Genomic DNA, 16,649 nt, shown 5'->3' on the forward strand with positions numbered 1-16,649 from the left:
AACAGGACCTTCGGCCCAACAAGTCCACACCAACCCTCCGAAAAGCAACCCCTACCTTTATCCCTTCACCTAACACTCCGGGCAATTTAGCATGGCCAATTCACCTAACCTGCACATTTTTGGACTGCGGGAGGAAACCGGAGCACCCGGAGGAATCCCACGCAGACACGTGGAGAATGACTGTGTGGAGTTTGCACAGTCGCCTGAGGCGGGATATTGAATCCGGGTCTCTGGCGCTGTGAGGCAGCAGTGCTAATCATTGTGCCACCGTGCCACCCGTAAATCCAGTATGACAATCAAAATCTACAGTATACATCTTGTATGCATCTTTAAAGTTCTTTGTCTCATATAAAATGAGAAATTTCATCATTGCTAGTGGCTTTGTCTTCTGTTAATGGCACAGTTCTGTTTGCTCAGCACAGTTTATACAGTTTTCCAGTGTCTTTGACAAGGATGGCACAATCAATTTGCACTGGATATTTCTGTTAAAACAGTGTAAATTGTTGCGATTAATCTTTTTAAAAACACTATTAGGTATAAACTCTAAATCATGATAAAATCTTCCATCACAACTCCTCTAAGTGACATTAATATGTCCCTTTGTTCTTTTTTAGAATTGTTTAGATTGTTAACATGGTGTTGATTTTTAAGTACAGGTTTTGAACCGTCTTGTTCTAGATTTACATGAATTTCAGTAAGCTTTTCACAAAGTTCCATGTGGAACGTAGTTCCAAAACATAAGAGCTGGTGGGATCTAATGGCAAGGTGGCACACTGAATCTAAAACTGGCTTACAAATAAAATAGAAGATAAAGGTTAATGCACAAGGATTGTTTTTGTAATTGGAAGCCTGTGACCAGCAGTGTGCTTCAGGAATTGGAACTGGAACCCTTGCTGTTTGTTATGTACATTAATGATTTGGATGTAAATGTAGAAGGTTTAACTAGTAAGTTAGTAGATGACATAAAAGTTGGGGTATTGTTGATAGAGAGGAGGTTGGTCTCGAGCTACAGTCTGATATTGATCAGCTGGTAAATGGGCAGAGCCATGGCTGATGGAATTTAATCCCAATAAGAGCAGCGTAATGCATTTTGGGAGGTCTAATAAAGGAAAGATATACACAATGAATGCTATGTTTTTAGGGAGCACTGAGGAATCAAGGGACCTTTGTGTACAAGGTTTCAGCACAGATAGACAGGATGATGAAAAAGGCTTAAGGGATGCGAACAATCATTATCTGGGATGTGGAATGTAGAAACAAGGAAGTCTTGTTGCAACTTTATATAACATTGATTTGGCCACAGATAGTATTCTATGAGCTGTTCTGGTCAGCATAGTATAGAGAGGATGCGATTGCACTGGAGAGGGTGCAGAGGAGGTTTGCCAAGGTGTTGCCCGGGATGAAAGATCTCAGTTAGGAGGAGAGACTGGATGGGTTGGGTTTATTTTCTTTGGAGCAGAGGAGGCTGTGGGGAGATCTGATTGAGATTTACAAAATTATGAGAGGGATACACAGGATACCGTGAGAATCTCTTCTCCATGGCAGAAATATCTAAGACCAAAGGGCATAAGTTTAAGGTGAGGAGTAAATGGTTTTCACCCAGAGTGTCAGATTTATGGAGCATGCTGCCCGAGCTTAGTAGAGGCAGTTAGTCTTGCAAAATTTAAGAAGCACATGAATGAGTACTTAAAATGCCTGGGCATAGGAGGCTATGGATCAAATGGGATTAATGTATTTTGCTGTTTGTTGGTCTGCATAGACATGGTGGTCCAAATGGCCTGTTTCTATGGTGTATAACTCTATGACTCCATCTCCATTATCAGTTATGTCTATAGGTACTTCAATGTACAGATCTGTAAACAGAGTCTCAGCTGTCTTAAATATCTGATGCATCCTCTTTCAGATTAAACATAGTACCTCAATGCTGTCAGAATCTTGTTATGATCAAGTGATGATCAGTCAAAAAATCCAGTCAAAAACATTGCAAACCTTTTCCATGTAAACCTTTTCCATGTCTCAAACATTTTATAATCTTCAAACTGCTTTCCGAAAAGGATCAAATAACATTCAATGTTACCTTAAGTAAACATCTTAGAGTAAAGTTGCCCAAATTTTGTTCACACATTCTAACTTTGCTGTAATTTTCTCAAGCAATACAATATATATTACAACTCCTTTCTCACGAAATTTAGGCACTGGGTATCAAAGTATCAATTCAAATATCAAATCAAAACCAGTAATGAAAGCAGATTCATAATCAAGGTTCCCTGTGATAACATATTTGTTAAGTGAAGGCATTCAATCTCCAGTTCAAATATGAAATGCTTCCCTCCTTTGCAAGTCAAGGGTTTCCTTTTCTTTTGATGTTTTGAAAACTTTTCTTTAAAATTGTTATTCCAGTTATAGAGTCAGAGAGTCATACAGCACGGAAAAAGACCCTTCAGTTCAACCAGTCCATGCCGAATTTAATCTTAAACTAAACTAGTCCACCTACCTGCTCCTGGCTCATATCCCTCCAAACATTTCCTATTTACGTATCTATGCAAATGTCCTTTAAACATTGTAATTGGACCCGCATCCACCACTTCCTCAGGAAGTTGATTCCACACATGAACCACCCTCTGTGTAAAAAAAAACGTCCCCAGGGCCCAACTGGTATCTAGCCCAGTTTATTTAGAGAAGCAAGAGAGGAGATTGCTGGGGCCTTGACCAAGATCTTTGTAGAGAAAGTGAGGTCTGCAGATGCTGGAGATCAGAGCTGAAAATGTGTTGCTGGAAAAGCGCAGCAGGTCAGGCAGCATCCAAGGAACAGGAAAACATTCCTGATGAAGGGCTTATGCCCGAAACGTCGAATTTCCTGTTCCTTGGATGCTGCCTGACCTGCTGCGCTTTTCCAGCAACACATTTTCAGCCAAGATCTTTGTATCCTTGCTAGTCACTGGAGAGGTTCTGGAGGACTGGCGAATAGTTAATGTTGTTCCTCTGTTCAAGAACGGAAATAGGATAATCCATGAAACTACAGATATGTGAGTCTCACACTGGTGGTTGGGAAGCTATTGGAGTAAACTTTTAGGGATGTGCATTTGGAAAAACATGACCAAATTAGGGAGTGCAGCTTGGCTTTGTGCAGGGTAGGTCATGTCTTACTAACCTGATTGAATTTTTTGAGGAGGTGACAAAGGTGATCAATGACATTACAGCAGTGGATGTTGTCTAATTGGATTTTAGTCAGGCTTTCGACAAGGTCCCTCATAGTAGGCTCATCCAGAAGATTAGATGCATGGATCCACGGTGACTTGGCCATGCGATTTCAGAATTGGCTTGCCCGTAGTAGGCACAGCACAGTGGTGGAAGGGTATTTTTCAGGCTGGAAGTCTGTAACTGCTGCTGTTCCGCAGGAATCTGGACTGGGAACTCTACTGTTTGTGATATATATAACTGACTTGGATGAATATATAGATGGGTGGATAATAATTTTGCAGATGATACAAGGAACGGTGGAGTTGTGTGTCGAAGGTTGTCAAAGAATGGAGTGGGATATAGATCAGTTGTAGATAGGGGCGAAGAACTGGCAGATGCAGTTTAATCCATATGAGTATGAGGTGCTGCGCTGTGGGAGATCAAATGTCAAGGAAAAGTAAACAGTTAATGGCAGGACCCTGAATAGGTAAAAACAATGACTGCAGATGCTGGAAGCAGATTCTGGATTAGAGTGGTGCTGGAAAAGCACAGCAGTTCAGGCAGCATCCGAGGAGCAGGAAAATCGATGTTTCGGGTAAAAGCCCTTCATCGGACCCTGAATACCACTGATGCACATAGGAATGGTTGGGTTCACGTCCACAGCTCACTGAAAGTGGCTACACAAGTAGATAGGGTGGTAAAGAAGGTGTATGGCATGCTTGCCTTTATTGATCAGAGACTGAGTACAAGAGTCAGGATGTCATATTGCAGCTTTATAAGACTTTGATTAGACCACACTTAAGAGTACTGCGTACAATTCTGGTCACCACATTACAGGAAGGATGTGAGGCTTTGGAGAGGGAGCAGAAGAGGTTTACCAGGATGCTGCCTGGATTAGAGGGTATGAGCAATAAGGAGAGGCTAGAAAAACTCAGGTTGTTTTCTCTGGAGTGGCGGAGGCTGAGGGGAGACTTGATAGAAATCTATAAAATTATGAGATGCATAGATAGGGTTGACAGTCAGAATCTTTTTCACAGAGTTGGAATGTCTAAAACTAGGAGGCATGCAGTTAAGGTGAGAGTGGGAAAGATCAAGGGAGATATGAGGGGCAAGCTTTTTGTACAGGGAGTGGTAGGAGTCTAGAACGCACTGCTGGGGTTGGTGGTGGTGCAGGTGGAGGCAGATACGGTACGGGTGTTTAAGAGACTTTTAGGTAAGCACATGAAAATGCAAGGAATGAAAAAACATGGACCAAGGGCAGGCAGAAGGGATTAGTTTAATTTTGCATCATGCTCGGCATAACATCATGGCCCAAAGAGGCTGTTCCTGCGCTGTACAGTTCTATGTTCTAATTAAAGTTGCTGCATTTGCAATAGAACTCTGGCTAACTCAGTCTATATTTTATCTGGATTACTCTTCTCAGATGTTCAGCAAATACCTCTTCAATTTCTGACTTTTTATCGTTTCCAGCCTCAGACAACTGTCTGTGTGGAGTTTGCACATTCTCCCTGTGTCTGCGTGTGTTTCCTCCAGGTGCTCCGGTTTCCTCCCACAGTCCAAAGATGTGCAGGTCAGGTGAATTGGCCATGTTAAATTGCCCATAGTGTTAGGTACATCAGTCACAGGGAAATGGGTCTTGTGTAGGTTACTCTTTGGAAGGTCGGTGTGGACTTGTTGGGCCAAAGAGCCTGTTTCGACACTGTAAGGAATCTAATCAAATCTAAGTCTGCAGTAGTGAATAAATGGGTTCTTTCTTGATTATATGTTTTATTGAGATATGTCTCTTGATTAAACTTAAAAAAATATAAACCATAATATGAAGTTAACCTAGGGCAGTGTTTTGTAGAGGAATAAGACTGTGCTATTTTCTAAGTCTGCAGATTGGAAGAAGCAAAAATGGCCCTTAGTAGAGTGATATGCTCTCCCTATCAGATGTGGGGGTTTAGGGAGAGCTTACGTGTTACTGAGGATTATATCTGCAATAAATGCCGTTGCTTGCGAATCCTATCAGATCAAATGCAACGTTTGGAGTGACAGTTAGAGACAATGAGCAATTTACAACAGTAAGGGGAATGATGGATCGCAGTTATCGGAAGAGAGAAAAATCCCAGATAAAGTCAGATAGATGGGTTAACTCTAGGAAAGGTAAGAGAGGTAGGCAGGTAGTACAGGAATATTCTGTGGCTATCCCCGTTTCAAACAAGTATGTTGTTTTGGAAAAAATAGGGGGTGATGGATTCTCTGGGGAAAGTAGCACGATCAGCCAAGTTTCTGGAATTGAGACTGGCTCTAATGCAATGAGGGGTACATTGGGTTCCAAGAGATCAATTGTGCTAGGGGACTCTCTAGTCCAAGATACAGGCAGATGTTTCTGCGGCCAGCAGCAAAAAAATTAGAATGGTGTGTTGCTTCTCTGGTGCCAGGATCAAGGATGTCTCAGAGAGGGACAGAATGTTCTCAAAGGGAAGAGGAGCCAGCAGGAGGTCATTGTAACATTGGAACCAATGACATAGGAAGGGAAAAGGTTGAGATTCTGAAGGGAGATGACAGAGAGTTAGGCAGGAATTTAAAAAGGTGGTCCTTGAGAGTAGTAATATCTGGATCACTCCTGGTGCTATGAGCTAGTGACGGCTGGAATAGGAGGATAAAACAGATGAATACATGGCTGAGGAGCTGGTGTATGGGAGAAGGATTCACATTTTTGGACAATTGGAATCTCCTCTGGGATAGTAGTGATCTGAACAAGAAGGACGGATTGCACCTGAATTGGAAGGGGACTAATACTGGCAGGGAGATTTCTAGAGCTGCTCAGGAGGATGTAAACTAGTAATGTTGGTGGGGGGGGAGGTGGAACTGGTTGGGACCCAGGGAGATAGTAAGGAAAGAGATAATCTGAAGCTGGTACAATTGAGGAAAGAAGCGAGTCAAACAGTCAGGACAGGCAGGGACAAAGCAGAGAACAAGGTAGAACTGATAAAGTCAACTGCATTTATTTCAATGCAAGGGGCCTAACAGGAAGGCAGATGAACTCAGGGCATGGTTAGGAACATGGGACTTGGATATCATAGCAATTGTACAGATTAGAGTGATGCTGGAAAAGCACAGCAGTTCAGGCAGAATCCGAGAAGCAGTAAAATCGATGTTTCGGGCAAAAGCCCTTCATCACGAATACAGGCAGAGAGCCTGAAGGGTGGAGAGATAAGTGAGAGGAGGGTGGGGATGGGGAGAAAGTAGCATAGAATACAATAGGTGAGTGGGGGAGGGGATGAAGGTGATAGGTCGGGGGGAGGGGGAAGTGGATAGGTGGAAAAGAAGCTAGGCAGGTAGGACAAGTCATGGGGACAGTGCTGAGCTGGAAGTTTGGAACTGGCTTAGATGGGAGGGGAAATGAGGAAACTGTTGAAGTCCACATTAATGCCCTGGGGTTGAAGTGTTCCAAGGCGGAAGATGAGGCGTTCTTCCTCCAGGTGTCTGGTGGTGAGGGAGCGGAGGTGAAGGAGACCCAGGACCTCCATGTCCTCGGCAGAGTGGGAGGGGGAGTTGAAATGTTGGGCCACACAGCGGTGGAGTTGATTGGTGCGGGTGTCCCAGAGATGTTCCCTAAAGCGCTCTGCTAGGAGGCGTCCAGTCTCCCCAATGTAGAGGAGACTGCATCGGGAGCAACGGATACAATAAATGATATTAGTGGATGTGCAGGTAAAACTTTGTGGAAGTGGATGTGGAAGGCTCCTTTAGGGCCTTGGATGGAGGTGAGGGAGGAGGTGTGGGCACAGATTTTGGAATTCCTGCGGTAGCAGGGGAAGGTGCCCAGATGGGAGGGTGGGTTGTAGGGGAGCGTGGACCTGACCAGGTAGTCACGGAGGGAACGGTCTTTGCGGAAGGCGGAAAGAGGTGGGGAGGGAAATATATCCCTGGTGGTGGGATCTGTTTGGAGGTGACGGAAATGTTGGTGGATGATTTGGTTGATGTGAAAGTTGGTAGGGTGGAGGGTGAGCACCAGGGGCGTTCTGTCCTTGTTACGGTTGGAGGGGTGGGGTCTGAGGGCAGAGGTGCGGGATGTGGACAAGATGCGTTGGAGGGCATCTTTAACCACGTGGGAAGGGAAATTGCAGTCTCTAAAGAAGGAGGCCATCTGGTGTGTTCTGTGGTGGAACTGATCCTCCTGGGAGCAGTTATGGCGGAGGCGGAGGAATTAGGAATACGGGATGGCATTTTTGCAGGAGGTAGGGTGGGAAGAGGTGTAATCCAGGTAGCTGTGGGAGTCTGTGGGTTTGTAAAAAATGTCGGTGTCGAGTCGGTCATCATTAATGGAGATGGAGAGGTCCAGGAAGGGGGAGGGAGGTGTCAGAGATGGTCCAGATAAATTTAAGGTCAGGGTGGAATGTGTTGGTGAAGTTGATGAATTGCTTAACCTCCTCGCGGGAGCACAAGGTGGCACCAATGCAGTCATCAATGTAGCAAAGGAAGAGTTGAGGAATGGTGTTGGTGTAATTACGGAAGATGGACTGTTCTGTGTAGCCAACAAAGATACAGACACAGCTGGGGTCCATATGGGTGCCCTTGGCTACCCCTTTGGCCTGGAGGAAGTGGGAGTATTCAAAGGAGAAATCGTTAAGGGTGAGGACCAGTTCAACCAGGCAAATGAGAGTGTCAGTGGAAGGGTACTGTTGGGGACGTCGGGAGAGGAAGAAACAGAGGGCTTGGAGGCCCTGGTCATGGCAGATTGAGGTGAAGAGGGATTGGATATCCATGGTGAAGATGAGGCATTGGGGGCCGGGGAAACAGAAGTCTTGGAGGAGGTGGAGGGCGTGGGTGGTGTCTCAAATGTATGTGGGGAGTTCTTGGACTAGGGGGGATAGGACAGTGTCGAGGTAGGTAGAAATGAATTCAGGGGCAGGAGCATGCTGAGGCAATGGGTCGGCCAAGGTGGTCAGGCTTGTGGATCTTGGAAAGGAGGTAGACCTGGACAATGCGGTGTTCTCGGACTATGAGGTTGGAAGCTGTGGGTGAGAGATCTCCTGAGGTGATGAGGTTCTGTATGGTCTGGGAGATGATGGTTTGGTGATGGGGGGTTGGGTCATGGTCGAGGGGGCGGTAGGAAGAGGTGTCCTCGAGTTGGCGTTTGGCTTCAGCGGTGTAGAGGTCAGTGCGCCAGACTACCACTGCGCCTCCTTTATCTGCTGGCTTGATGGTAAGGTCAGGATTGGAGCAGAGGGATGGAAGGGCTGCACGTTGTGATGGTGAGAGGTTGGAGTGGGGGAGAGGGGTAGACAGGATGAGGCGATTAATGTCCCGGTGGCAGTTGGAAATGAAGAGGTCGAGGGCAGGTAATAGGCCAGCACGGGGTGTCCAGGTGGATGCAGTGTGTTGGAGGTGAGCGAAGGGGTCCTCGGAAGGTGGGCGGGAGTCCTGATTGTGAAAGTAAGCTCGGAGGCGGAGGCAGCGGAAGAAGTGTTCAACATCATGGCGTGTATTAAATTCATTGATGTGGCTCAGGGATGGACAGCACTGGCAGCTTAATGTTCCAGGATACAAATGCAACAGGAATGACAGAAAGGGAGGCAAGAGAGGAGGGGGAGTGGAGTTTTTGATAAGGGATAGCATTACAGCTGTACTGAGGGAGGATATTCCTAGAAATACAACCAGGGAAGTTATTTGCATGGAACTGAGAAATAAGAAAGGGATGATCACCTTATTGGGATTGCATTGTAGAACCCCCCCCCCCGGTAATAGTTAGAAGGAAATTGAGGAACAACTTTGTAAGGAGATCTCAGTTATCTCTAAGAATAATAGGGCGGTTATAGTAGGGGATTCTAACTTTCCAAACAGACTGGGACTGCCATAGTGTCAAGGGCTTAGATGGGAGGAATTTGTTAAGTGTGTACAATAAAATTTTCTGATTCAGAATGCGGATGCACCTACTAGAGAAGGTGCAAAATTCGGAGAAAGTGAGGTTTATAGATGCTGGAGATCAGAGTCGAGAGTGTGGTGCTGGAAAAGCACAGCAGGTAAGGCAGCATCCGAGGAGCAGGAAAATCGAAGTTTCAGGCCAGAACCCTTCAACATTCCTGATGAAGGGCTCCGACCTGAAACATCAATCTTCCTGCTCCTCGTATGCTGCCTGATGTGCTGTGCGTTTCCAGCAACACACTCGAAGGTGCAAAACTTGACCTACTTGTAGGAAATAAGGCAGGGCAGGTGACTGAGGTGTCAGTGGGGGAGCACTTTGGGGCCAGCGACCATAATTTTATTTGTTTTAAAATAATGATGGAAAAAGATAGACCAGATCTAAAAGTTGAAGTTCTAAACTGGAGAAAGGCCAATTTTGTTGGTATTAGGCAAGAACTTTCAAAAGTTGACTGGGGTCAGATGTTCTCAGGTAGAAGGACGGCTAGAAAATGGGGAGCCTTTAGAAATAAGATAACGAGAGTCCAGAGACGGTATGTTCCTGTTAGGGTGAAAGGAAAGGCTGGTAGGTATAGGGAATGCTGGATGACGAAAGAAATTGAGGGTTTGGTTAAGAAAAAGGAGGCATATATCAGGTATAGACAGGATAGATCGAATGAACTTTAGAAGAGTATAAATGCAGTTGGAGTATACTTAAGAGGGAAATCAGGAGGGCAAAACGGGGACATGAGATAGTTTTAGCAAATAGAGTTAAGGAGAATGCAAAGGGTTTTTACAAATACATTAAGGACAAAAGGGTTACGAGGGAAAGAATGGGCCCCTCAAAGATCAACAAAGCAGACTTTGTGTGGAGCCGCAGAAAATGGGGGAGATACAAAACGAGTATTTTTCATTACTATTTACTGTGGAAAAGGACATGGAAGATATAGAATGTAAGGAAATAGATGGTGACATCTTGAAAAATGTCCATATTACAGAGGAGAAAGTGCTGGATGTCTTGAAACGCATAAAAGTGGAAAAATCCCCAGGACCTGATTAGGTGTACCTGAGAACTCTGTGTGAAGCTAGGGAAGTGATTGTTGGGCCCCTTTAAGAGATATTTGTATCAACGATAGTCACAGGTGAAGTGCTGGAAGACTGGAGGTTGGCTAATGTGGTGCCACTATTTAAGGAAGGTGGTACGGACAAGCCAGGGAACTATAGACCGGTGAGCTTGACATTGGTGGTGGGCAAGTTGTTGGAGGGAATCCTGAGGGACAGGGTGTACATGTATTTGGAAAGGCAAGGACTGATTAGGGATGGTCAACATGGCTTTGTGCATGGGAAATCATATCTCACAAACTTGACTGAGTTTTTTGAAGAAGTAACAAAGAGGATTGATGAGGGCAGAGCGGTAAACATGATCCATATAGGCTTCAGTGAGGTGTTTGACAAGGTTCCCCATGAGAAACTGGTTAGCAAGGTTGGATCTCACAGAATACAGGGAGAACTGACCATTTGGATACAGAACTGGCTCAAACGTAGAAGACAGATGGTGGGTGGTGGAGGGTTGTTTTTCAGACTGGAGGCCTCTGACCAGTGGAGTGCCACATGATCGGTGCTGGGTGGTCTACTTTTCGTTATGTATGTAAATGATTTGAATCAGCTTAACAGGTATAGTCCGTAAATTTGCAGATTGGAGGTGTAGTGGACAGCGAAAAAGGTTACCTCAGATTACAGTTAGATGAGCCAATGGGCTGAGGAGTGGCAGACGGTGTTTAAATTAGATAAATGCAAGGTGCTGCATTTTGGAAAAGCAAACATTGGCAGGAGTTATACACTTAATGATAAGGTCCTAGGGAGTGTGGCTGAACAAAGAGACCTTGGAGTGCAGGTTCATAGCTCCTTGAAAGTAGAGTCGCAAGTAGATAGGATAGTGAAGGTGGCGTTTGGTTTGCTTTCCTTTATTGGTCAGAGTATTGAGTACGGAAGTTGGGAGGTCATGTTGCAGCTGTACAGAACATTGGTTAGCCACTTTTGGACTACTGCGTGCAATTCTGGTCTCCTTCCTATCGGAAGGATGTTGTGAAACTTGAAAGGGTTCAGAAAAGATTTACAAGAATGTTGCCAGGGTTGGAGGATTTGAGCTATCGGAAGAGGTTGAATAAGCTCGGGCTGTTTTCCCTGGAGCTTCGGAGGCTGAGGAGTGACCTTAGAGAAGTTTGTAAAATCATGAGGGGCATGGATAGGATAAATAGACAAGGTCTTTTCTCTAGGGTGGAAGAATCCAGAACTAGTGGACTTAGGTTTAGGGTGAGGGGAAAGATATAAAAAAGACCTAAGGGCAATGTTTTCACGCAGAGGGTAGTGCGTGTGTGGAGGCTGGTACAATTGCAACATTTAAAATGCATCTGGATGGGTATTTGAATAGGAAGTGTTTGGAAGGATATGGGGTGAGTGCTGGAAGGTGGGACTAGATTGGGTTGGGATATCTGGTCGACATGGACGAGTTGGACTGAAGGGTTTGTTTCCATGCTGTACAACTGTATGACTCTATGACCTCCTGTCAACTACTTACTATCCCATCTGACCTTCCATTCTGATGTTAAATGGTCTATACTTAGCAAAAGTCTTCGTTTTATCCCTGTGTACCTCCACCTCAATGAATTTTGGGGACAACTTGACACTAAAGTCTTCTTCTGTTGCTTCCACCTCTATGCCTATTTCTTTGGTCAAGAGTTCTCTCCACATCCCACAGACCCCTAATCCAACCTGGACCCTCCCTCTGGCTTTTTAATCGATTCAATAACTTTTGACATGACATTGCTCACCTCAATTTTCCCTTTACCAATTCAAACCTATCTCCCTCTGAGCTGAATAAAGTGACTCTGTGCTCTCAGGTCCAACCCTGACTTTGTAATCAATCCTGCTGACAAGGGCTACTTTATTGTTGTCTGGCAGATTAACCACTACATTGCAGAGGCTGAGTGCAAGTTCTCAGATTCCTCCCATCTCCCCCTAGATCATGACTCCACCATCAAACACCAGGCTATTGTGTTAAACAACAGTCACTAATTTAATTTCATCTCGTATCACCCCTTGACCAACTCCAAGTTCACAGAAATGGGCTGTATGGGGTTGGGGATTATCACCTTCCCAAAATCCATAAACAGGACTGCCAAGACTGATCCATTGTTTCTGCCTGTCCCTGCCCCACAGAACTCCATCTCTTCCTACCTCAACTCAATTTTCTCATCCCCTTGTTCAATCCCTTCCCACTTAGATTCTCTCATCTTCCAATGCTTTGCATCAGCTTCAGAATTTTCAACTTGTGGGATCTAGCCACCTCCTCTTCATCATGGACGTGCAATCCTTTACACATCCATCCCCCATCAGATGATCTAGGTCCCTCTGCTTTATCTTGGAAAAAAGGCCTGAAACATCCCTATCCTTCACTATTCTCCTCTGCCACGCTCGTCCTCACTTTGAACAACTTCTCCTTTAACTCCTCTCATTTTCTTCAGGGAAAGGTTTGGTCATGTGTATCTGCATGTACTCCAGATATGCCTGACTCTTTGTGGGATAGGTGGAACATTCATTACTCCAGTGCTAGTCAGGCCCCCACCCACATCTCTTTTTCTGGTACATCGATTATATCATCAGTGCTTCTTCCCTCTCTCAACTGGATTGGAAAGATTTATCAATTTTGCTTCCAATTTCCACCCTACTCTCACTTCAGTTCGTCTATCTCTGATTCCTCCTTTCTCTTCCTCAACATCTCTGTTTCCATTTCTAGAAATCTAATATCCACAACAACCCATTGACTCTCAGTTACCTTGATTTTACATCTTCATACCCTGCTTCATGTAAAGACTCTATTCCATTCTCCATGTTTCACCATCTCTGTCACATCTACGCCAATGATACCAACTTCTGTAAGGGGTCCTTCCACATGTTCACCTTCCTCCTCAAATGAAGATTCCTCACCACCAGGGCTGACTGTCGTGTCCAACTCATCTCTTGCATTCTGTCCTCACCCCTTCCCTTCTCTCCCACTACAGTGAAAATGTGTCCCTAGTCATCACTTACCACCCCATGAGCATCCCCATCCAAAGGATCATTAGCTACTATTTCCACCTCCAGAGGGATACCACCATTACATACATATTCCCTTCCTCTCCTTTGTTAGCCTTCTGCACAGACCCTTTCATCCAAGACACTTTGGTCCATTCCTCCACAATTCCCAACATCTCCTCACACTTTTATAGCACATTCCCATGCAACTGCAGAAGGTGTAACACCTGTTCATTTATTTCCTCCTTCCTCACTGCTCAATCTAGTCTACCACATTCACTGCACACAATGTGGTCAGCTCCACAGTGCGGAAACAAAATGCAGACTGGGTGACTGCTTTGCAAAACACCTATGTTCTCTCAGTAAAAATGACCCTGAGCTTCCTGTTGGTTGTGACTTCAATACACTACCGTGCTGCCTGGCCAATATCTGTGTCTTGGGCTTGCTGAAGTAAACTGTGAAGCTCAACGCAAGCTGGAAGAACAGCATCTCATTTTCCACTTGGGGACCTTGCAGCCTTCAGGACTCAATAGCAATTCAATAATTTAGGGCTTGAACATCTTCTCCCATGTTCTCACCCTGAATCCACATGTTAATCCTTGTCATCACATGGGTTGCTACCACAAATAACCCATTGTCAGCCATTAATCCCAGTAGCAGCTGTTGATTCTCCCAGACTGACCTTTACCAATTCCTTTGTCTGACCAACTGTTGTTTACTCTCTCTCTCTCTCCGGGCTCCATCCCCACCTACCATGTAATTTCCCCACCCCTTCAGGATTTATGCCAACCTTTTCCTAGCCTCAAACAGTTCTGAAGAAGGGTCACTGGACCCAAAAGATTTAACTCTGCTTTCTCTCCGTACATGCTGTCAGTCCTGCTGAATTTTTCTAGCAATTTGTTTTTATTTTTGATCATTTCAGTTCTTTTGTTGTTGTATAAAAGTTCAAACTTACTACAGGAACAGGAAGTGCAATTCATATTTATTGCACTATTGCAGCAATTTTGTTGATAAGGAGCTCCCATTTCTGTGGGGTAAAACAGCAGAATAGATGACTTCTGTTTTTTTCTGCAATTCACAGGGTGTCTTTTCCCCCATCTAAATGGCTGGATGATTTGCACATGACTAACAACAGCACATTAAATTTAAAATTATTTTCCTACTATTCTGAGTATTCTTACACAAGTGTTCAACTCCACCAATCTTCTTTTGATCCTTTTAATCGGGACCTCTCTTCCAACCAGAGAAAATCTTGGGCTATCAGTTCTATCTTTTTTCTTTATCAGACTGTTTATAGAGCTTACTTTTTCTATTTCTTTCTGTGTTGCTCCTTCCTTTTTTAATCTTTCATATTCTACACACTTGACACTGTAGTTTTCTTTTGATTTCTGCAGGGACTGAGTGATGCTCTGGATATTCTGTACAGCATCCAAGGTTCCTGCCACTTCTTCTTTTGTCTGTAATAGAAAACAAATGTCAAAAATGAATATTTCCCATTTCGTAATCATCAGTTCCAAAACTTAATTTCAATAACCTCTTACAATTGGTCTGATCAATCAGAATTTATCCAAAGTGCAGTTTTAATCAATGATTTATATATCCTTCAAAGTACTTAAGAACATTTAACAATTCAGATATGAATTGTCAATGAAAGATGCATTTATTCAATTTTGCACAAAATGTCAGTATAAAGCACACAATGTCATGGAATCGTACAATGATACATACAGAATGAGATCATTTGGTCCATTGCGCTTGTGCTACCATTTTTGAAGAGCTATCCGATAATCCCAGCCCAATGCTTTAATACACAGCCATGCATTCTTTTTTCTTTTCACAAATATATCTAATTATCCTTTTGAAAGTTATCATTGAATCTGCTTTCTTCTCCTTTTCAAGCAATGTATCTTAGATTATAACTACAGGTAGTGCTTCTATACCGCAATGGTTGCGTTCTTGTGCAACCCCACATTATAGAAAAATCGTGCGGTAAGTGAGAGAATCGCATTACAGCCTACACACGCTTTAGAAACAGTGTACCCAATTTTTAATCGTGTTACAGCGAATTCATGTTAACGAAACATGTTACAACAGAACGACCTTTACATTGCGTTTTTGTCGTCATTGGCCGGATGTCTTGTTACATAGCCGAGTATCAAATTGTGCTTCATAACTCTTCTGTGAGGCACCGTTGGATACTTAAAGACATTAATCAAATGCAAACCCTTGTTCTTGGTGGCCCAGTAGCCAAAAAAGAATGAAACCACAAGATTCATGAGTTTTTTTCAAATATTACACAAACTACAAAATGAATACCAGTAACTACACTCTATTTTAAATAGGCAGTCATGCTAAAGATATTAAAATGCTTATTCTTTAGGCCAAAACTTCCTTCTAAATCCATTTGTCTAATATCCCCAACAATTCAAGTCAAATCAGACCTAACCGATTAATTATGTTTCAACGATTTGTACAAGGGCTTACAGCAAGGTTGTCCCTTCAAACCATCTCCAACCGTCCCACCATTGTAGATTTGCAGCTCAACAAGGTGTTGCTGGCATCCGAAGCATACCCAACTCGGGTCATAAGCCTTCTGATTCTAATATTCTTTAACTATGAAATCTTAAACTATCCCCATCCTCTCATATTGCCAAACCAGAAGTCTAACTGACTGTTGGGAATTTTTCATTTAATTGGTGGTTTAAACTATTTTTATACTAGAACACAGAATTTCATCTCAAGTCTACTTGAAAAAGATATTTCCTACGGCAAGCTTGTATTAAACTAAAAATCTGGTTGAAACCACGAGCCATGTGTATAATTAATCTTTTGTGGAAACTCTACTCTTGTTTATCTTCAGGCAGCTTGGTCACATGATCAGTTAGTGGCAGCAAAGCCTTAAAGGGACCATAACCCAACATACAAATTAGCTAGCACAGGTGACTAGTTTGCAAAGCAGTGTGAACCATTAGGGTTAAAACAATGACTGAAGATGCTGGAAACCAAATTCTAGATCAGACTGGTGCTGGAAAAGCACAGCAGTTTGGCAGCATCCGAGGAGCAGGAAAATCGACGTTACGGGCAAAAGCCCGTCATCAGGAATAATGTTCTATTCCTGATGAAGGGGTTTTGCCCGAAACGTCGATTTTCTTACTCCTCGGATGCTGCCTGAACTGCTGTGCTTTTCCAGCACCACTCTAATCTAGAGTGTGAGCAATCAGTGTGGGTTCAACCCCCACACTGGCTGAGGTTACCATGAAATAGTAATCTCTCAACCGCTCCCCTCACCCAACACATGGTGATCGACCACCACGACCACCAGTCATCTCTCTCTTTCGAATGACAGAGCAGTACTCTGGTCCAGCAAGGCTATGGCGACTATCTTTTAGTTCTAGATTCTTCACAACAGAAACTATCCTCTCCACATTTACCACATCAATGTCTATCAGGATCTTCTATGCTTCAATCATGTTGACAGAAGCACATGGGCCATCTCAACCCTGGATATA

General features: G+C 43.9%; 1 protein-coding gene across 1 annotated transcript in view; it reads right to left on the reverse strand.

Annotated features, from left to right (window-relative positions):
• The window catches only part of fcho2 (FCH and mu domain containing endocytic adaptor 2), a 202,094-nt gene that overhangs the window by 128,776 nt on the left and 56,669 nt on the right, over positions 1–16,649 (reverse strand). The window contains exon 5 of the mRNA XM_060836174.1: positions 14,445–14,597. Within this exon, the coding sequence (XP_060692157.1) occupies positions 14,445–14,597 (153 nt within the window). The remainder of the gene's footprint in view (positions 1–14,444; positions 14,598–16,649) is intronic.

Source organism: Hemiscyllium ocellatum, chromosome 2 (genome assembly GCF_020745735.1).
Source record: "Hemiscyllium ocellatum isolate sHemOce1 chromosome 2, sHemOce1.pat.X.cur, whole genome shotgun sequence".
Classification (NCBI taxonomy): domain Eukaryota; kingdom Metazoa; phylum Chordata; class Chondrichthyes; order Orectolobiformes; family Hemiscylliidae; genus Hemiscyllium; species Hemiscyllium ocellatum.